General features: G+C 42.6%; 1 protein-coding gene across 1 annotated transcript in view; it reads right to left on the bottom strand.

Annotated features, from left to right (window-relative positions):
- LOC126184309 (uncharacterized) overlaps positions 1 to 23775 on the bottom strand; it is a 206396-nt gene that overhangs the window by 60267 nt on the left and 122354 nt on the right. The window contains exon 2 of the mRNA XM_049926685.1: positions 14762 to 14917. Coding sequence (XP_049782642.1) covers positions 14762 to 14917 — 156 coding nt within the window. The remainder of the gene's footprint in view (positions 1 to 14761; positions 14918 to 23775) is intronic.

Genomic DNA, 23775 nt, shown 5'->3' with positions numbered 1-23775 from the left:
GTGTGCTGCGCGCTGATGAGATGCGTGGCTGTTGAGGTGGAAGAGTCGATAGCGGGCAACCTCTAGGGAACCTGCCGCACCTCAGTTGTATAAGGGCTTACCTAGGCACACGGGGCTTTGTCTAGGTGAACTTCTAGTTCCCCAGCTGCTCGTGGGACCGAGATGGATCCTCTGAAATCTTCTTTGCCTCCTCCCAGCGGAAAGGGTGGGCGGCTGATAGGTTCCAACACCCAATCCAACAAGAGGGCACGTGTAGCCAGTCCTCCAGACTCAGGAGCGGAATCTGAGTGTATCATGACTAGTAACAGAACACATGCTGGCGGTCAGAATGTGTTTTTAATCGTTAAAAGGAAAGTTTCGAGAAAGTTTGACCTTTCTACATTCAAAAAGGGCTCGAGGACATTGCTGGCACTTTGAAATCTGTTAAGTGATCGCGTAATGGGGCACTGTTGGTGGAAACCGCTAGTTCCCAGCAAGATAAGAATCTCCAGAATGCACACTTCCTTGGGGTTCAAATGGCTCTGAGCACTATGCGACTCAACATCTTAGGTCATAAGTCCCCTAGGACTTAGAACTACTTAAACCTAACTAACCTAAGAACATCACACACTCCCATGCCCGAGGCAGGATTCGAACCTGCGACCGTAGCAGTCCTGCGGTTCCGGACTGCAGCGCCAGAACCGCTAGACCACCGCGGCCGGCCTTCCTTGGGGAATACGCCATCGAAACTGAGCTGCATACCACCTTGAATTACATCAAAGACGTTGTGACATGCAGGGATCCGGTGGACATTCCCAAGGAGGAACTGAATGATGAATGGACTCCAGCAGGAATAGCTGACGTGCAAAATATCATGAAGAGGGTGGATGGGGTTCTTGTTAAGTCCGACTCCTTTATCCTGACGTGTAATAGCATGAAACTCCCTGAGCATGTTAAGGCAAGTTTCCTTCGCTTAAGTGTGCGGCCTTATGTACGCAACCCAATGCGGTGTTTCAAATGCCAGCGCTTTGGGCATACTACTCTTGGGTGTCATGGAGAAGCTACTTCTAGCAAGTGTGGTCAGGCCGCTCATGAAGGAGTCCATTGTTTGTCTCCATTGAAGTGTGTGAATTGCTCAGGTCCTCACCCCATCTGGAGTCGGGACTTCAGCGTGTATCTGGAAGAACGGAAGATACAGTAGTTTAAAACTATTAAGCACATCCCCTATACTGAGGCAAAAAAGCTCTATAAAGTCATGCTGCCCCGGTTTTTGGTACCTCCTTCACTTCAGTTGTTAAACAGCCCACACGGAAAGTAGACACTGCTACTCTAACGGAGGCTGCTAGTGTCGGCACTAATACCTGCCATGTGTCCATGCACTTGTGCTACTGGCGTGCGTCCATGCACTTGTGTTGCTGCAGTCGTTTCTATGCCTGTCCCTCCCCAGAGACCTTCAGAGAAAGCTGTGGTTGCTGACATCGTAGAGCTCCCTGCCCCGCCAAAGGTCCCGTCTGATACACTGTCTAAAGTTGCCACATCTGCAACCACGATTGTGGATGACAAGTCTGCCCAGGGAAAAAATCCAGGGCGAAACGTCAACCACCGGTGGAATTGAGCAGAAAACAACCTGACGATGTCAACATCGACCTCTCTGACGTCTCTCGTCTCTGTCGTTTCTCCTTTGGAGGCTATGGAGCTTGATGTCGGATTGGGGCAACCATCTCGCTCCAAAACTGAGCTTCCACCCATTGTGGGATCCCCTCCCCATCAGAAAGTGAGGATGGAAGTACTATCCCCCTGACAGATGGCTCCCATTATACATGAATAGATTCAGAACGCACATGGAGGAACTGAAACTCCTAGTGCAGCAACGCTCTCTGTGCTTGTGTTTGCAGGAAACACATTTCAAAGCATCTGATGCCCCTACACTACGGGGCTATACCCTGTATCGTAAGGATGACCTGACTGGGGAAAGAGCCAAAGGAGAAGTTGCTGTGTTTGTCAATAATGGGCACCACTCCTCTGCTCTTCCCCTGGATACCTACCAGCAAGCAGTTGCAGTTGAAACTTCTGAACGTCAGAGGTTTACAGTTTGTTCTCTTTATTTACCTCCACTTTCTCAATGCAGGATCGCGCTCTGCTTGTGAAGCTGTATTACAAGAATGATGAGTGTGCATAGGTCGCTCAGCAGAAGTTCCGGAAACTGAAGTATTTGAAAAAAGGCGTTGGTCCGATGACTGCAGTGGGTCTGGAGAAAATGATTCGGAAATTCGAGAAGGCGGATTCTTTTGGTGTGCAGCCTGGTACAGGGAGGAAACGAATTGATTCGACGTCATTGGAAGCAGTGGCCACAGGAATACAGGAGGAGACGAGAGGTGGTGTGCAAAGGTGTAGTGCACGGAGAATTGCCCGAACAGTGGACACACCCGTGAGCACGTGCATAAAATCCTACGAAACATCCTTCTTTGCTATCCATTCAAAACTACCCATGTGTTCGAGTTGCTTCCTGTTGACCTGTCAAAAAAAAAGTTCAAATGTGTGTGAAATCTTATGGGACTTAACTGATAAGGTCATCAGTCCCTAAGCTTACACACTACTTAACCTAAATTATCCTAAGGACAAACACACACACCCATGCCCGATGGAGGACACGAACATCCGCCGGGATCAGCCTTACAGTCGATGACTGTAGCGCCTCAGACCGCTCGGCTAATCCCGCGCTTGACCTGTCAGCAAGAGAGACCTTTGCTCTAGAATTTCTTTCTCGCAAGGAAGTAGACAATGATTGGTCATGGAAGATTTTGTGGACAGGCGAAACCCACTTCCATCTGACAGGATATATCAATACACAGAATTGTCGAATATGTCCTACGGAAAATGTACATGTAAATCAACCAGTACCTCTTCATCCTGAAAAGGTCACTGTGTGGTGCGTGTTTACGGCATCATTTATCATAGGGCCATATTTTTTTGAAGAGACAGGTGCTTCCGGTCCTGTTACCTGTATCGTCACTGGTAAGCTCTATGAGTGTCTTTTGCGCAACCACGTCATTCCAGCTCTCCAACAACGTGGATGTGTGGATAGGGATGTTGATAGCGCACCTCTGCACATTGTAAATCCAGTTAAGCAACTGCTGAGGAATTTCAGAAATGCCACAATTATCAGCCGCCATTTCCCTACAGCCTGGCCGTCCCGATCGTCTGATCTCAATCCGTGGGACCTCTGGCTGTGGGGCTATCTGAAAGATGTTGTGTTCGGTGTTCCGACTGCAAACTTAGCTGCATTGAAGGCACTCATTGCGCGACACATTCTGAACGTGAACCCGGAAACACTTAGATCAGTTGTGTAACACGCTGTTTCTCGATTTCGACTTGTTCAGAAAACGGTGGACAGCATATTGAACATGATTTGCGCCAGTCATACGGAAATTAATACTCCAATTTGATTTTGGTTGATGCTTTTTATGCGGTTTTTGGCCTCAAGACAATTAAAAGCAGATATGATTGATGCTTTTTATGCGGTTTTTGGCCTCAGGAAATTAAAAACCGATGTGAGTGACGCTTTTTATGCGATTTTTAGTCTCATGGCAATTAAAAACCGATTTTTCCCATCGGATGTGATACGACCTTGCCGTGGTGGATGGACTTACGTAACTAACAGTATCACACCTTTACACCTTTGCACACTGAATAGTACAGTTTGTTTAATGACAAACGTACGCCTCAGTCATTGTTCTATGATTCATTTGTCATTTGTAGTCGACCACTATTAAACTATCATGCTTACAGCGCCACCTATTGCTACATTTTGTAACTATTTATTTTTCTTCTGCCATACGTCTTTCCCCTTCTCCGATTAATATTCCGTTGCAATTTGACCAGTGGTGTTATTTCTACAGCGGTTTGAAAGTTTAACTTTAATTATAATCACCTCATACTGTGGCATGTATAGATTGGAGTGGTGGCGTGACTGGGAAGCATGGCCTGCTGATGAATGCATCACATTGTGTTCAGCGATGAATCACTGTTCGACACTTAACAGATGACCAGAACACTGAGAGCACAACGATACGTCATGGACATCCTGCTGCCTCATGTGTTATATCTAATGTGACAGTATTTTGGTGTCATTTTTACACAGGACAATGGTCTCCCCCACTGGACGTATGTCCCTACGAACTGTCTGCGTGATGTTGAGGTATTCCTGTGGCCAGAAAACCGCAGATCTATCCTCAATAGAACATGCGTGGACCAGCTTGGATGTGAACTGCCTCCCAGTGCCAGTATCCAGTATATGAAGGACCAGCTACAACAGTTGTGAACCATCTTGCCTCAGGAGAGGATACAACTACCCCACGACGCCCTTCCCAACTGAATCAGTGATTGCATCCAAACCAAATGGCGTACAACGACATACTGATAAGTGTGCTCTTACTGCCAAGTGCTTCGTGCAATTTAACTCAAGTCTGTAACCACTGAATTTACATCACATACCATCTCAATTCTTAAAGTTTCGATTCGTTTTCTGCTCTCCTTCTGGGTGCTACACTTTTTTCGTTATGCAGTGGATAACGTCGGAGGCTGTAACACAGGCCCGGCCAAACAGCATTCCGCAAAGTGCTCCTACCTGCTGCTGCCTAGCGCTCCAAGTGTACCGGCGAGTGGGGCTGAGGAATGAGGTGGGAGAGGACAATGACGGCGGCAGCTGATCGCTGCCAGAGCTGGACAGTCGCCTTCTCAGGCACCAAGCAGTTTGCCGACAGTCTTATTTGCATCAGATTAGATTTACGTTCTGTATGAGTAGTACTACGGCATCTACGCAGTTGTCAAAAACAGAAAAAATTGCAGAAGGCACTCATTGAGTGCCGAATGGAACTGCCCTACTTTTCGTATCGTTTAATGGCCAAGCAAGCGGTTTAATATGCCATTTCAGTATTATGAGCTGGAAAAATATTTATTGGAACGTCATTGCAGCAAACACCACGAATGACGATGAATGCTGGCTAAACTGATGGCGGCTATTAGGGAATAAGATGAAGTTAAGTGGAAGTATAGTGATGACGATATCTTTTATTGTTGTTATCACAAATTATATCAATTATTTAAATGTCCTAATGCAAGGGAGAATCATTTGGTAACGGATGGGGCAGACAAGGTTGATGCTGTCAAACAAAAATTAGTCCTGTGGAAAAATCAGCTTTAAGTTCATGACATGAAACACGAAACTTTTCTATAGGTCAAATCAGTCATTTCTGGACCACACGTGACTGAATATGTTTCAGTAATTGAAACATTTCGTCATGAGTTGTCAAAGAAATTGCAACACATTGCCCAACTGAAGATGGATTTCGATTTATGTGTAAGACCATTTTCGCTTTTCGCTTTTCATTACTTCTGATTTGAGGTGATACATGTGCAGTGGAGCACCCAGCTCAACGACCTGCTCGTGCAGTCCAGGAATTTACAAGACCTTTATAAAATTTTATCCCAAGTGCAACACCCCTGACTGCACAGACAAGCCGTAAATATTATTTCAAAGCATGGTTCAACAATGTGTATCAATGTTTTTTCTTCTCTTATGAAACTGACGAGGTGCTGCCAACATTCAGGTTTAACCGATTATTATCTACATAACTCCATGTGTTTGACTTATCACGAACCATAGTTCCAGAATTATTACAGATTCTAAAATCGAAGTATGTATAAGTTTATAAACATCACAAATTAATTTGAAACGCCTGTATGTAATGATTTTTGTAGGTCTGCTCACCGTGTTAGTATTATATAATGTATTTATTTAATCGAGTAATAAAAACAATAGCTTTGGCAGAAAAATAAAATATTGGGAACAGACAACTTCCTTTTCTTTCCTTTATTGAGTTTCGATTTCCCCTGAAGGGGGTGGGCTGGCAGCGGCTTAGTACGCCGCTCTTCAGCCTACAGAATTTTTAAAACATAAGAAGAAGATAATAAACAATAAAAGCATGTGATAAAAACGGTGACGTAAATTGTTAAATGGTGGAAAATTGTGGAAGTTAAAACATAAAACAAAGGGTTGGCGATGCTAATAAAATACACGGGAAGCATACAGGTAAAATAGTAGACAGATAATTAAAAAAAAAACACGGCGTTAATCTGGTTTCTGTTCGCAAGAGATATAAAAATCACACCCAACGACAGTATGATTTCCGTTCGCAACACTGCGGAAAAGACGCAAACACTTAACACTCACTTGAAACACTGCACTAAAAAGTTGGCACGAAGATGACACACTACAGCCAAGGGCAGATGGAGGGGACCTGGACAGATGAGGGGAAAAAAAGGGGAGGAGGAGAGGAAAAACGAAGTGTGGGTGGGGGGAGAGGGGAACCGACGGAGGGAGAGGACTAATAAGGATGGGAGGGGGGGTGGGGTTGCAGGGCAGACGCAAGAGGGAATGGGGAAAGGCTACAGACAACGTGATAAACACCAACTTATAGAAGTATCTGCAGTGTTTATCTCTTAGAAGTAGCTGCATGTGTTGTAGCCGGCCGCTGTGGCCGAGCGGTTCTAGGTGCTTCAGTCCAGAACCGCGCTGCTGCTAGGGTCGCAGGTTCGAATCCTGCCTCGGGCATGGATGTGTGTGATGACCTTAGGTTAGTTAGGTTTAAGTAGTTCTAGGGGACTGATGACCTCAGATGTCCCATAGTGCTCAGAGCCATGTGAACCATTTTATCATACTTTTAGATTCTTAGGAATTGCACAGGGGACGTAAAAGGACGCAACTCCTAACGCGTGCAAACGGAACTTCTGTAAGAATAACAGGAACAGCAGATAATCGTATATATCTCGTACCAGAAAGAACGTTCGAGAAAAGATATTTCAGGACAAGGAATGTAACTGCAGGAAGGAATGTAATGCAAAAATTGAGGCAAGTAAGAGGAATGAAATATTGGAAAGTTTTTGAAAATTAGCGGACTACTCCAGACATAATGTTTATAGCTGGGGACTTGTTCAGTCAAACTCAGTACAAAGGAAACGCTTGAAGGATGGATCTCGCTCTCCAAAAGCAGTCACATGCAAATACTTTCTCAGGATAGGAAATAATAGTATACAGGTGTTCAAAAGATACTCCTTAGGAACACTGCAAATAAATTAAGGGAGGTTATGCACGTATGTAGGAAAGGAGGAGGTGTTAGCTGTGACTGATTCACAAGGAAGGAAAACACTTGGAAATAAAATAGACGACAGTGGTGTTCAAGAACATATCAAGTTGTTTCTGTCTTAGCAGAGGCATTATACCAGAAAGGATAATCCCAATCGACGATATCTCAGCCAAGATCTCACAGCGAGGAAAATGTATGAACTCTATAGTCAACGGTCTAGAACACTGGCAAAGAACTGGTGAAAGCAAAATATTACTATCATGTTTTCAGTTCAAAATTTGATCTACACCTCAAGCCTCCATCCAAAGATACTTGTAAAACGTGCAATGAGCTCAGTTGGAGATTGCAGCTGAGGACGATGTACAAAAGGGACGTATGCTGCAAAACGAGAAGGACGAACAGCTAGCACAGGCTGAAGAAGCAAGAGAGTCGATGAAACAAGATAGAAACGCGGTGTCTAGTGACCACTACGTGTTTACATTTGATTTACAGAAGGCACTGTCCTTTCCAAAACTGCAGACTTCTGTTGTCTACTGTAAGAGAAATTTATATATGTATAAACTGGGATGCCAGTCTTTTAATGAGGGAAACGGATACATGTACATGTGGGATGAAACAAAAGGAGGTCGAGGTTCCCAACATGTTGTTTTCCGTGTTGTGAAACATCTTAAGGAATACACAAAGACGTACAAAGTAATAATGACATATTCTGATTCATGTACAGGGCAGAACCGTAATTGCAATGTGTGTGTTTCATTGATGAAATTAGTGCAAGACCCAGAAATGAAAGTGGAAGTAATAAACCTCAAATTTATGATGCTTGGCAATAGCTAAGTGCCTAATGATGCAAACTTTGGTCTGATTGAATTGATCAGTCGCAAAAAAACAATATATTTACTCAGCTGGCAATTGGATAAATATTATCCAAGGGTGAAAAAGGAAAAGCCTTTCATTGTTCGCATAATGAAGAACGCCGACTTTTTGTCAACGAAGGAGCTACTAGACTGCATAATGATCAGGAAAAGGGCTGCTGATGGGGATCCGTTAAATTGGCTGCAAATCAGATGGATGCAATTTGGACGGGTAGTGCCATTTTCCATGAGGTTTAAATCAAGTTTCCGTCGAGGTGAAAAATTTCATGAGGTGGATTTTTATAAGCACACGTTAGGCAGACCTCTTCAGAGCCTTGCAACAGTGACACAAAGGAGACGTTACAAGACCAGGCGGACTACTGACAAGAAGAAGGATATGCTTGGTCTTCTAAAATTTATTCCTCCTGTGTACCATGCCTACTTCAAGTAATTGCCTACGAAGGCGTGACCTCAGATGTTAAGTACCATAGTTCTCAGAGCCATTTGAACCATTTTTGAACACTTCTTAATGAATGCTCCTCTTACTCAAAACTACCGTAGTTGGAGTTATGTCACTTGTGATCTGAAGGCCTCAATTGTAGTTGGTGTCACGTCGAGTTTAGGCCTGTTCTGCACACTCACGCCACGCATACTCCGACAGCCAATGAGCGTTCAATAGTGTTCTGAGCGCTCTGCTCTGAATGACGCAGCTAATGCGAGCACTAAATGTGATAGCAGCGAGTTGTTTAGTGAATTTCTATTTCATTTGTCGCGAGTTGTCATCGCTGATGGTGGTGGTAAGTGATAAATTCTCCATAAACAAGCGAGAAACATAATTAGCAGGATATACGCTTCCTGCTAGCCGGTGTGGCCGAGCGGTTCTAAGCGCTTCAGTCCACGGTAGGGTAAATCAGCGTGTTCGGTCAGAGGGCTGCTCGCCCTCTGTAATTAAAAAAAAACTGAGTACAGGAATCAGCGGTCAATTTGAACGGATGTCTTATGACGTCCGCCTAGACCAAACGCAACGAACAATACCGAACAAAATGAAAAAAAGAAAAAAAAAGTCAGGAACTGCGGGACCGCAACGGTCGCAGGTTCGAATCCTGCCTCGGGCATGGATGTGTGTGTTGTCCTTAGGTTCGTTAGGTTTAAGTAGTTCTAGGTTCTAGGGGACTGATGACCTCAGGTGTTAAGTCCCATAGTGCTCAGAGCCATTTGACCATTTTTTATACGCTTCCTTCAAGCGGAAAGCACGCGCATGCGCGTACTGCAACTGCAGACATTGAAGTTGTATACTGGTGAATCGCAATGCAGAGAAAATCGTTGCGAATAGTAGAAAGATCTGCAGAGAATCGACGTGTAATATAGCGACTGACAGTTGGTCTTCTCTATGAAGAAAGGTAATGTATTGATCAATCATTGGAAGAAGCAACAACTGTAAAATATCTGGAATTATATGTCCAGATTGACTGTATGTCGGATTACTGCATAAAACTAGATATAGGAAATTTAGATACCAGACTGAGACTGACTGAAAGAATTCAGAGAAAGTGAAATTCCCCAACAGAGGAAGTAGCTTGCATAACCGCTTTCGACCGATCCTTGAGTACCCTTTCTCAGTCTGAAATGCTTACCAGGAAGGATTATTAGAAGAGATAGAGAAATCAGAAGAATCACAGCTTGTTTCGTCGTGGGTCTGTACAATAGACGTGTGATATTTACAAAAATACTCTTCAAAACCCAGTTGCAGATGCCTGAAGACAGACGCTGTACTTCACGGAGATGTTTAGTCATAACATTCGAAGAGCATCTGTTGCAAGATGGGCCAGCAAAAATTTCTTCCTCTGATGTACATCTCGCGAAGTAGCCACGACAGTTTAATAAAGGAAGTTGGAGCTCACACGGATACTTAGTGACAATTGTTCTTCTCTCGCACTCCTCGCAAACGGTAACAGAAATGGGAGAAATAATAGTGGCACACGAGATATAGTATTCTTAAGAAGAATAGATGGAGATGTAGAGTAGGGTGCGTCAACTTCCTTGGCTGGCTCCATCCACAGGCGTCTCACCTACAGCATGCGCTGGATATAACAGAACGGTGTCTGGCCCAGTTTCCAACTACAACGACAAACCTTCTGTACTGTGATGTAGAGCCTTCTAGAAATATTCATACAGTATACAAAATGAAGCAAATGAAAATTCATTTGTTCCGAGATTTAGCTTAAAACTAATTCCTTTTTATTTACCCCCAGTCAGGTTAATGTTGAAATATATGGAGGACAAAAGTAGTCTGATATTACGGCGAGAGCAGAGTAGGGGATGCCGAATAAAGCAAAACTTTACAAATAACCATAGGTCGGAAATGCATCGTTGTCTAGTTACTCATGTAAATACACAGCCAGTCAGTGGTGTACTCGCGGAAGTTGTTCGGTACCGAACATGTTTTAGTTTGTCTAGAAGTGCTGTGTTGTCTGAATCAGCTGCTGCTGTGTTATACTATGGTTACTGTGCTCTGCTGCACTGACTGATATCGTGTTAGAATAAAAATTCATTCATACTTTCTGTACATTAGCAAAAACTAAAACATGTTGTCTTTAGATTTCATTATTAACAAAATTACAGCTAACAGTACCACACGTTGACTATTTGACAGCAGTGGTGTTTCGATGGCACAGCTTATAATCTTGACAAGTTTATGGCATTACGGTACTTATAGTGTAACTGATTTAATACTGAAGCTTTAAACAGCAAACATCACAGAAAATTCGCGTCTAATATAACCAGCCTGTGATAGGAATTTAAAGAAAGCCTAGCTTCAACTGTCCTGCTGAAACTATTAGGGAAATGTCGAATATCATCAGACAAATAAGCTACTTCAAAATTATTGTTTTTTCTGGAGGCTGTATTGGAACATTCTTTACTCTAAATAATACTATGACAAGTTACTTGAAAGAATTATAAAATTCAGTGTCATAAGAAAATACGTTCGTTGATTCTTTTATATTTTTCCACCCCTTACATTTCGTACTGTTAACCTTTTCGAAAGTTAAACTGACATGAAATTTGCATGTGTAAGAAGTAATTTTTCGTTCAAAAGCGTTTTAATTGGAACTTAAAGTGTTATAAACATGAAACTGAAATAAATACAAGTTAAACATCTTAGTAATAAGTTTCGGCGTTGGGAATATATTGACTCAACTAAATAAATGTACACAATAAAGTCATTAAGTTAAAGCCGCGAACAGAATAGCCGTAATAGAAAATCGTGACTAAACTGTCTCAGAAAAAAACTTGTTATTTCTCAAAATAAGTTTCATGGTCAGATTTTTGTTATCCTGTAAATCTCCAAGTCTATCATTTAATGTATTTCATGGAAATAAATAATTTTCACCCCTTTCCTTGACTGTCATTTCAAGAAGACTGACTTTTTCTAATACTTTCTCCTAGTTATTATCATCCTATTCATGTGGTGAATTCTCCATTTTTATTTATTAAAGACAAAAAACAGCAAAATTTAAATTTTTATGTCATCTGTTTTCGACTAACCATGAAGGAATTATCCGAATAGGGCGGAAATCGGTAGATGTTTTGAACATGTACAGATAAAGAAATGAGAACAATTTAACAAAAACTGGGTGATTTATTCAAGAGACAGAGCTTCCAGAGCTTCACAAACTGAGCAAGTCAACAACGCAGTGGTCCAACTCTGGTCCTCATGCAAGCAGTTATTCGGCTCGGCATTGCTTGATAGACTTGTTGGATGTCCTCCTGAGGAATTTCGTGCCAACTTCTGTTCAATTGGCGCGTCAGATCGTCGAAATTCCGAGCTGATTGGAGAGCCCTGCCCATAATGCTCCGAACGTTTTCAATTGGGGAGAAATCCTATGACCTTGCTAGCCAAGGTAAAGCAGTAAAAAGTCTCGCCGTATGCGGGCAGGCATTATCTTGCTGGAATGTAAGTCCAGGATGACTTGCCATGTAGGGCAATGACACGTGGCGTATAATATCGTCGATGATCCTCTGTGATGTAAGGGTGCCGCGGATGACAACCAAAGGAGTCCTGCTATGAAATGAAGTGGCAACCTATATCATCAGTCCTGTCGGGCCGTATGGTGAGTGACGCTCACGTTTGTATCCCACCACTGTCTGGGCCTAAATCTGTCGGCCTTAGTCTTATTGCGCTTGGGAGTGAGGGAGCTTCTGTCGGCTTATCGTGAGTTTTAATCGGACCATTTCATGCGGACACTTTGAAATCATTCATAATGGAATGCGTTTCCCTTAGTCACCATTGTACTTGTTTACTGTAATGTCACCGCGTGTTTATTTTTTAATTAATTTATTTTTACAATTTATTGGCTTTCTTCACTTGTCCATTCAGTCATCTCAATAGTGAAATGTCAATTATGAGGATAGGAACGTAAGGACAACACAACACCCTGTCCCCGAGCCACGAAAATCCCCGTTCCGGTCGGAAATCAACGAGGGTTTACGATAATGGTCTCGGGAGGCCAAGTGCAATAGTGTCGTGGTCGATTAATATTTTAAGCGAAGTATGTTCGTGCACACTGTTTGTGAACACACATGTGAACAGTGTACACGAATAATGATTTCGTGCGATACACGTTAAAGATGATATCAACGTTAAAATACGTTGATACAACGGTGAAGTGTATATATGTCAGAAGATTTTTGGATTCTGACATGCACTGAAGCACCGTTACGCCACTTGTTGACTGTACGACCGAAACTGCAATATTGCAGATAAATACACACATCAAAATGGTTCAAATGGCTCTGAGCACTATGGGACTTAACTTCTAAGGTCATCAGGCCCCTTGAACTTAGAAATAATTAAACCTAACTAACCTAAGGACATCACACACATCCATGCCCGAGGCAGGATTCGAACCTGCGACCGTGGCGGTTCCAGACTGTAGCGCCTAGAACAGCTCGGCCACCCCGGCCGGCAATACACACATCAAAAAAAGTTTTGCATCACCTCGGTTCCGAGAGTTCCGGAACCTGTACAGAAAATAGGAATAGAGATCACCATAAACATCATTTCCGCCCTTTTTATTGCTCATGAAAACCTCACACTGCATGTTGTACCACCATACAGCGAGATCTTCAGAGGTAGTGGTCCAGATTGCTGTACACACCGTTACCTCTATTACCCAGTAGCACGTCCTCTTGCATTGATGCTTGCCTGTATTCGTCGTGGCATACTATCCACAAGTTCATCAAGGCACAGTTGGTCCAGATTGTCCCACTCCTCAACGGCAATTCGGCGTAGATCCCTCAAAGTGCTTGGTGGGTCACGAGGTCAATAATCAGCCCTTTTCAATCTATTCCAGGAATGATCGATATGGTTCATATATGGAGAACATGGTGGTCACTCTAGTCGAGACATTCATTATGCTGAAAGAAGTCATTCACAAGATGTGCACGATGGGGGCGCGATTTGATGTCCATGAAGACGAATGACTCGCCAATATGCTGCCGACATGGTTGCACTATCGGTCGGAGGATGGCATTCACCTATCTTACAGCCGTTACGGAACCTTCCATGACCACCAGCGGCGGACGTCAGCCCCACATAATGCTACCCCAAAACATCAGTGAACCTCCACACTGCTGCACTAGCTGGAAGAGTGTCTAAGGCGTTCAGCCTGAGCGGGTTGCCTCCAAACACGTCTCCGACGATTGTCTGGTTGAAGGCGTATGCGACACTCACCGGTGAACAGAATGTGATGCCAATCCTGCCCGGTCCGTTCGGCATGTTGTTGGGCCCATCTGTACCGCGCTGCGTGGTGTCGTGGTTGCAAAGATTGACCTCGCCATGGACGTCAGGACTGAAGTTGCGCATCATGCAGCCTATTGCGCGCAGTTTGAGTCGTAACACCACGTCCTGCGGCTGTACGAAAAGCATTATTGAGCGTGGTGGTATTGCTGTCAGAGTTCCTCCGAGCCATAATCCGTAGGTAGCGGTCATCCACTGCAGTAGTAGCCCTTGGGCGGCCTGTGCGAGGCATGTCATCGACAGTTCCTGTCTTTCTGTATCTCCTGCATGTCCGAACAACATCGCCTTGGTTCCCTCCGAGACGCTTGGACTCTTCCCTTGTTGAGAGCCCTTCCTGGCACAAAGTAACAATGTGGACGTGGTCGAACCGCAGTACTGACCGTCTAGGCACAGTTGAACTACAGACAACACGAGCCGTGCACCTCCTTCCTGGTGGAGTGACTGGAACTGATCGGCTGTCGGACCTCCTCCGTCTAATAGGCGCTACTAATGCGTGGTTGTTTACATCTTTGGTCGGGTTTAGTGACATCTCTGAACAGTCAAAGGGACTGTGTCTGTGATACAGTATCCACAGTCAACGTCTTTCTTCAGGAGTTCTGGGAACCGGGGTCATGCGAAACTTTTTTTTGAGGTGTGTAGCTTATACACTCAAGAGCCACTATGATGGCTTTTACTATACTTGTGAACCCGAAATACGAGAAATTAAGCTATGATTGTTTGAAAAATTTTGTTCCATTAGATGTTCCCTACGCCGTTCTGGCCATATTGTCAGTTTGTTTTTCTCCACCGTGTATCTGGCTAGCAGATATTATTCACAGGAGCGGTTACGTACTTGCCAGAACTGTAGGAAATTTACGACTGCACGAACTGTCTGAGCTAAGTTAAAGGCGACCAACAAAGGAAATGGTGGTGTGGTTCGATTGCGGCTGCGGCGATGCGGGCAGCGGGCAGCGGGCAGTGGGCGCAGGCGTAGTAGGCCGGCTCACCTGCGGGCAGAGCGCGAGTGGCCGAGCACTGTGGCGCTGGCGGTACACGTTGTGCCACAGCAAGCACTCGTTGATAAATTCGCTGTGCCGCCAGTCCGTCTCCAGCTGCCCATTGTTCTCGTCGTTCACGATGCTCAGCGGCCGGTTGCTCAGGATCTGCAATCACAGTTCCAACATTTCGTTACAATAAGAAATAACATAGTTATCAGTGTCGAACAAATTACACATGCCAACAAAAAAATAGTTTGGAATTACTTTTTGTTAGGTAGTTATACAAACTGGACACCTAATTCGACATAACACTTTCATAAAAGATCTTTAAAGGAAAAATCCAAGGAAAAAATTAAGAGGCAGGCTGAGAACATCCGTATTTATCGTTGAAGTAAAAAAAAAAAAACCTACGGTTCTGTAGTTCTGGCACAATACATAACTGCCTTAGTAAATGGTAGGATTACCGGTGGTATTGGTAGCAATAGCACGGAAAGAAACGTAAGTGAATATGTGGGAGAGAAACTGGGAGCCGACGACTTCTCTTTGTTTTTTGCTTGTTTGATTTGTATAGCACATAAATAAAACCGCGAGTCGTTCAGTGTCAGATTACTCAGTATCTCAATTCTTACAAAACATAAACTGCATTTTATGAGTACTAAGAATTACTTGATCGAGTAACTTCAGCGCTTTTATGTAACCAAAGCAATTTATTTTGATGCAAGTATAACTTACATGCACAAACATAAATGAATCCACATAATTATCATTGCTATTTTGTACTCAACAGAACGTTCTTCACCATGATCAAAGGTAAGAGTTTCCTGTTATTGCTGATAAGTGCGAAAGTTGTTTAGCAATAACAGAAACATGTTTTATATAAACTCGACGAAGTACTGAAGCGATGTTTGATATGCTCTTGTTTTGCGGTTTTTTTTATTTTACATTTTTTAGGAGAAAATACGTTTTATGGCGCTATAACATAAATCTGCATTGCTGCTTCTTCTATTTTCACTGCAACATTCCTCTGTTTCGTGCTACAGATCAACAAATATCGAATAAAATCTGAATTAAAAATTGTTAGTTTCGATTTTACTATAAATGCTGTTTATTTTTAAGTAACAGACAGGAAGACAGCTATGTGGAACAAAAATGTTCCATAGGCTATGTGACCCTTTATATATCCTCACTCAGTTTCTAGACGGTTCACCGCTGCCGTTTCCTAGGCGAACTTAGTAAGAGACTAATCACATACGCAAACAAAGCTAACGAAATGAGGTAACGCTCGATAGGCATGCAACACACTTAACGTACAGGTAATGCTATTACGATCTTAAATGACCAAAAATACGAGAAAATTATCGTAGTCTAAGCTTTTTTATGATAGTCTGCTGTAGCCCACGGTAGTTTTACAACTCTATTCGTATTACAAAGTGTTACCAGTGCAATTAACTACAGAAACTACAACCGTATAATAGAGATGGCGAGGGATGGAGAAAGATGGCAACATCAACACGGCGTTGCCTTTAGTATATGATGGTTATGAGGTACTAGCCTAATCTCATTACTTTTTGTCCACTGAATTTATACACTGTCCATCTAAAAATTTCCGAAACTGATTTGGTTCCTAGTGAATAAGCGATGTCAGCGCAGTAATTACGGCAGCAGCTTGAACCAACAAACCGAGCGAGGTGGCGCAGTGGTTAGACACTGGACTCGCATTCGGGAGGACGACGATTCAATCCCGCGTCCGGCCATCCTGATTTAGGTTTTCCGTGATTTCCCTAAATCACTCCAGGCAAATGCCGGGATGGTTCCTCTGAAAGGGCACGGCCGACTTCCTTCCCCATCCTTCCTTAATCCGACGAGACCGATGACCACGCTGTCTGGTCTCCTTCCCCAAACAACCAACAATTGAACCAACAACTGTAAACAACAGATTTGCTTTTGACCAGTCACTTGTGTGTGTTAAGTTTTCCACGTGGTGTACGACTTAAGCTAATGTATACTCTGCACTGTCAAAACAAGCTGTAGCATACATTCGCAGTGTTGAGATGACATTATGGGCAAGTTCTAAAAGCCAATAAATTAAAAAATAGTACTGGGCGCTCGGCTGTAGTGTGTCAACGTTGTTGTGTCACGAATCGTAGTAGAGCAACATCTCTAAATAATTTGTTCACGACATCCTCCAGAACCTTTTGAAGAAGAGACACTGAGTGTAAAGTTTGACCTGCACTCTCTGATTCCCGAACAAAAACAACGAAGCGTGGACGACTGTTGCGACTTGACTGAACTGCAAAATGCGGGCAGTTCTTTTCTGAAAAAAAAAAGCATCTCGGCCGACGAGACTTGGTGCTATAAATACTAACCTACCATCAAATGACAAAGTGAAGAACGAAGCTCTGATGGTTCGCCAAGACCGAAAAAGGTGAAAATGTCACGTGAAAGTTGAACAACATTTCAAAGAGGGACTTATCCGACATTTTCACATCGTTATATGAACGTCCTGTATCTTGTATTCAAGTGGTGAGGGACTTTGTAGAACACCTAAAAAATAAAACCAATATCTTAACTTTTCTTATGTTTTATTTATCCAGTCTCAAAAGTTTTGGGATTGGAACAGATGTCTCCGCAGAACTATTTAAAAATTCTGAAGCTAAGGCGAAGAACAACTGCACAAATTTATGTAAGTGAGCTATGAAGATGAAAACTAACAACTGTATTGATAAAAAGTAAAAGAATTGCTACACGTAAGAAAATGAAAGACAGTGATTATTCAAATTTTAAAAGTTTGGCATTGCTAAGTCAAGCTTCAAGAATTCTGCTCGGCTTTGTTAAAGAAAGATTAAGAACTAAGATTAACCAACATCAACTTGGATTTACGAACAGAAATAGGGTGGGGGTGGTTCTAACGCTACTACACATTATTTTAGAAAGAAGAATTGAGATGAGTAGAAAAACGTACGCAGCACTCATTGACATAGAGAAGGCTTTTGAGACGGCAGACTCGAAGATTCTGTTTAGAGAACTGTATAAAACCAGAATAGACTCGAGAGATAAAAGATAGATTCCAGATCTATACAAACATCAGAGTACACAAATAGGTGTCAATGATATTAACAAACAGGCTAGATAAGGGGTGTCCGATGAGGCTGATGTCTCTCTCTCTCTCTCTCTCTCTCTCTCTCTCTCTCTGTCTCTGTCTCTCTCTCTCCCCCTCATTCCCTATTTTCTTAATTTATCCACAGACCGCTACGGTCGCAGGTTCGAATCCTGCCTCGGGCATGGATGTGTGTGATGCCCTTAGGTTAGTTAGGTTTAACTAGTTACAAGTTCTAGGGGACTATTGACCTAAGCAGTTGAGTCCCATAGTGCTCAGAGCCATTTGAACCATTTTTGAACTACTAATGTAAATAAATGATTTTCCTACTTCGCAAATAAAATAACAGATAGCAACAGAAGTATAATGCATTTTCAAAGAAGAATTGGAACAACGAAACATATCTTTAGTAATAATAGTAGTTATTAACAAACAACCGCCTTAGTATACACTGAAGCGCCAAAGAAACTGGTATAGGAATGCGTGTTCAAAAAATGGTTCAAATGGCTCTGAGCACTATGGGATTTAACATCTTAGGTCATCAGTCCCCTAGAACTTAGAACTGCTTAAACCTAACTAACCTAAGGACATCACACAACACCCAGCCATCACGAGGCAGAGAAAATCCCTGACCCCGCCGGGAATCGAACCCGGGAACCCGGGCGTGGGAAGCGAGAACGTGCGTGTTCAGATACAGAGATATGTAAACAGGCAGAATTCGGCGCTACGGTCGGCAACGCCTAGGTAAGAAAACAAGTGTCTGGCACAGTTGTTAGATCGGTTAATGCTGCTGCAATGACAGGTTATCAAGATTTAAATGAGTCTGAACGTGGTGTTATAGTTTGGCGCTCGAGCAATGGGACACATCATCGCCGAGGCAGCGATGAAGTGGGGATTTCCCTTTACGACTATTTCACGAGCGTAACGTGAATATTAGGAATCCGGTAAAACATCAAATCTCCGATATCTCTGCGGCCGGGAAAAGATTCTGCAAGAACGGGACTAACAGGACTGAAGAGAATCGTTCAACGTGACAGAAGTGCAACCCTTCAGAAATTGCTGCATATTTCAATGCTGGGTCACCAACAAGTGTCACTATGCGAACCATTCAACAAAACACCATCGATATGGGCTTGGTGACTGCATGACACAAAGCTTTACGTCTCACGTATGCCCGTCAACACCGACATTGGACTGTTGATGACTGGAAGCATGTTGACTGGTAGGACGAGTCTCGTTTCTAATCGTATCGAGAGGATGGAAGTGTACGAGTACTGAAAAAACTCATGAACCCACGGACCCTGCATGTCAGCAGGGGACTGTGATATGGGCCACCTGATACGTCTACATACGACACTGACAGGTGACACGTACGTAAGCGTCCTGCCTGATCACCTGCATCCATTCATGTCCATTGTGCATTCCGACGGACTTGGACAATTCCAGCAGGATAATACGACATCCCACACGCCGAGAACTGCTACAGAGGGGCTCCAGGAACACTCTTCTGAGTTTAAACACTTCCGCTGGACACCAAACTCAGCAGACATGAACATTATTGGGCATATCTGGAATGCCTTGCAACGTGCTGTTCAGAAGAGATCTCCACGCCCTCGTACTCTTACGGATTTATGGACAGCCTTGCATTATTCATGGTGTCAATTCCATCCAGCACTATTTCAGACATTAGTCGAATCCATGCCACGTCGTGTTGCCACACTTCTACGTGCTAGCGGGGCCCACACGATATTAGGCAGGTGTACCAGTTTCTTTGGCTCTTTAGTGTGGTCCAAGAAGGAATTTCACAAGACGTTTAAATGGAGTAATTTAAGCTATGGTTATAAAGGATGGACTCGGGGGAAACATGAAATGATGAAATTGAAAGCAACAGAGATGGGGATATGGGAAAGATCCACAGAAATCTCTGAGACTGGAAGAACATCCAGTGGAAAAAAAAAAAAAAAAAAAAAAAAAAAAAAAAAAAAAAAAAAAAAAAAAAAACATCGATTATCATTACACAGAGAAGAAAAACTAAATTAATGGTACATTTAATTCAGCATAGCAGCTCCATAAAAACATCTACATCTACATTTATACTCCGCAAGCCACCCAACGGTGTGTGGCGGAGGGCACTTTACGTGCCACTGTCATTACCTCCCTTTCTTGTTCCAGTCGCGTATGGTTCGCGGGAAGAACGACTGACTGCCGGAAAGCCTCCGCGCTCGAATCTCTCTAATTTTACATTCGTGATGTCCTCGGGAGGTATAAGTATGGGGAAGCAATATATTCGATACCTAATCCAGAAACGCACCCTCTCGAAACCTGGACAGCAAGCTACACCGCGATGCAGAGCGCCTCTCTTGCAGAGTCTGCCACTTGTGTTTGCTAAACATCTCCATAACGCTATCACGTTTACCAAATAACCCTGTGACGAAACGTGCCGCTATTCTTTGGATATTATCTATCTCCTCTGTCAACCCGACCTGGTACGGATCCCACACTGATGAGCAATACTCAAGTATAGGTCGAACGAGTGTTTTGTAAGCCACCTCCTTTGTTGATGGACTACATTTTCTAAGGACTCTCCCAATGAATCTGAACCTGGCACTCGCCTTACCAAAAATTAATTTTATATGATCATTCCACTTCAAATCGTTCCGCACGCATATTCCCACATATTTTACAGGAGTAATTGCTACCAGTGTTTGTTCCGCTATCATATAATCATACAATAAAGGATCTTAGAAAGAAAAATGTTGGGAAGTTATCAAGAGGCAGCATCCATATTACAAAGTACTATCAGTGCGATGAACTAGAGGAACTAAAACCAAATGATGGATATGGCCTCAGACGTTGCCTCTTGTATTGAGGATGAAGCAGTTTTGGTGGAATGTACCTTAGTTATAAGTTGGATGAACAGCAGAAGAAAATATCTTCTCTGGGAATAAATTTATGAAAAAATAGAGAGAAACAACGCCGTAATATTCAAAGCAGACAAACGGAATATGGTAGTAGTCACGTGCAAGATCTACTACATGAAAAACCTTGGAATCTATCAAGAAAAAGTACTACCTTCTCGTCGAAAAAGACACAGACAATTGATGCCAAGCTCTTATCAAAAAACTGCTAAGTAAAATTGAATCGGAACCTAAATTGCCAACCGAAAGTTCATGAAGAAAGCAATCCTGTCTGGTAGTATAAAATTTTTTATTTACAAAACGAATCGTATACTGTATGAGTAGCCCACATACTGTGTATATAAAAAATTGCGTATTATTTTTACTTTAAACTACATATACGAGATGCCACGTGAGGTATGGCCAATATTCAGGGATATGACAGGAAGTACCATTCAAAGCAAAAGAGTCTAGTAACATGGGCTCAAAAATGCATACCTTAAGAACTAGGAGCATTTGTTCAGTGGAAGAGATGTGTGTTACATTAGCGAAGACAAAAAAGTGCACAAAGTTCTTGAGGTATGCGCTCTAGAGCCTATGTTTACTACACATTTTTTTTTCATTTTGTTCAATACTACCTCTTCCAAAAATATAGAAACCAAAGCGCTTGCAGTAGAAGAAATTTGTTTCACAGTATCGAAGATGAAGAAGTGCTCATAGTTCTTACGGTATCCATTTTCGAACTCGTATTTACTAGACAGCTTTTCTTCGAATGATCATTCCTGTCATATCCTTGAATATTGACCGTTCCTCCCTACTGGGAGACCCTGTATAGTAGTGCATATACGCTTAAGAATACAAGTAACCTGATACAACAAATTAATGATGTCAACAACGCAGATATCGCAAAAGTTATTTCCTTAGAAGTAACCAATATATATACTAATATACCAGTTTGTGTGTGTGTATGTGTGTGTGTGTGTGTGTGTGTGTGTGTGTGTGTGTGTGTGTGTAGGTATAACAAGAGTGGAAATGGAAAATGTTATAAGTAGTATTTTTTCAGAAAACTTCTTTTCCGTGTTATTGTGTTCTCGGGACTTAATTGCAAACAGATGGAACTTGGTCTTTGTGGCCGGGTGTGTGACCGAGCGGTTCTAGGCGCTTCAGTCTGGAACCGCACGACCGCTACGGTCGCAGGTTCGAATCCTGCCTCGGGCATGGATGTGTGTGGTGTCCCTAGGTTAGTTAGGTTTAAGTAGTTTTACGTTATAGGGGACTGAGGACCTCAGATGTTAAGTCCACTAGTGCTCAGAGCCATTTGAACCATTTGGTCTTTGTGTCAAGCCTAGCTTCACTCTGGAGTTCCAAATTTTAAAATATATGATTTTTGTTGAGTAGATCTACAAGTTAAAACCCTAATGGCATATTTCTGTATTTCTACAAATTAAATGTAGTACCTTAGTATTAATGGTACTTGGAACAAAAAACTTTCTTCCCGCTTTTTTGTCGAAAACTGATATTTTTCAAGTTGTTCCTTACAAATAAGTAAACAGCAATGAGCCACGGTTATAACGCTATTTATTTACAGCAATTTTCGCCATTACCAGTTTCGAAGCAACAGGTTCAACTTCAGATAGCTTTACACGTTTATTCTCTGCCTCGTGATGACTGGGTGTTGTGTGATGTCCTTAGGGTAGTAAGGTTTAAGTAGTTCTAAGTTCTACGGGACTGATGACCATAGATGTTAGTCCCATAGTGCTCAGAGCCATTTTACACGTTTATATTACATTTGTTGTTGCTTACAGTAATTGTTCGCTTTTCTCAGCAACGAATGTAGAGAACAACAAATGTGATATGAACGTGAACAGACGTCTGAAGACGAATCTGTCGGTTCGAAACCAATGTAATTATGCTTCATGAATAGATCATTTCCCCCTGAGTTAAATAAATACCACCACGCCAGCTTTTCCTGAATTACTTCACGATTATTAAATATCACATAACTCATTCATTCTGTGGCCATCAGACAGCACATGTCCAGTTGTAAGCTAGCTCACTGTAACTGTGTTTACTGAACACTTCTTCCCCTGTGTTAAATGAATGCCAGCGTGTCAGCATTTTCTGTATTGTTTTGTGGTTACTGAATCTTACGCAGCTGATTGGTTTTATGGGAGTCAGCCTTGTGTGCAGTTGAGAGTAGCTATGCTTTTGAAATCCTGATCGAGCGGCATATCGAGCTCGTTCACACAAGTACGATGGTCACATACATTTCCGCAAACCTTTTGCCAAACAATGAATTTTACATTTTCGTGACTTTGTATATGGTAGTGATTAATTCGCGCGCTAAATCAAAGCGCACCTCCTGGCATTTTTTTATTAATTTATTTTAGTCGTTTATGCCATTTGCATTACTTAAATGCAATCGACTGTCATACAAGAGTAGTCAAGATCAAGCGTTAGAGCGAAACCTGAAGCAGAGCAAAGGAGGTCTGAATAAAAATCAAGAACCAATAAGGTTAATTTACACCTGACAATCGAGCTCAAACCACACGAGTCAGAGCCCTTACCGGTTACGGCGCAATTTGTGTAAATAAAAAAAAATTGTGTAAATTAACAGTAGCTGGTTGCTGCTTTTCTTCTTTGCAAGAATTGACTTGTAAAAACTTTCTTATTGCCGCTTAGAACCGGTCAGTTTCCTAGCATTGCATTTAGAACGATCTCAGCAAAGTATTTATATTTTGACTCATTACTTCTGCAGTGAGCATCATAATTCTGGCGATATCAGTAGACCATCTCAATTTTTGGATACGTATCAATTATGTACAAAGTGGGATACATTTTTCCATTTTTCTAAACAAATGCCAGACTTGGCACTTAGAATGGCGAATGTTTTCCCACTTTTCATATAACCGACGGCTAGTTGTCAGCAGACGGCAGCCTGCGGCGACAGCCCAACGTTATCCCGCACGCAAGTTCATCACATACCCGTAGCTGCCCGCAGCCGATCGAATTTTACATGCTGACATACA

Source organism: Schistocerca cancellata, chromosome 4 (assembly GCF_023864275.1).
Source record: "Schistocerca cancellata isolate TAMUIC-IGC-003103 chromosome 4, iqSchCanc2.1, whole genome shotgun sequence".
Taxonomy (NCBI): Eukaryota; Metazoa; Arthropoda; class Insecta; order Orthoptera; family Acrididae; genus Schistocerca; species Schistocerca cancellata.
This window is presented reverse-complemented; position numbering and strand designations above follow the sequence as displayed.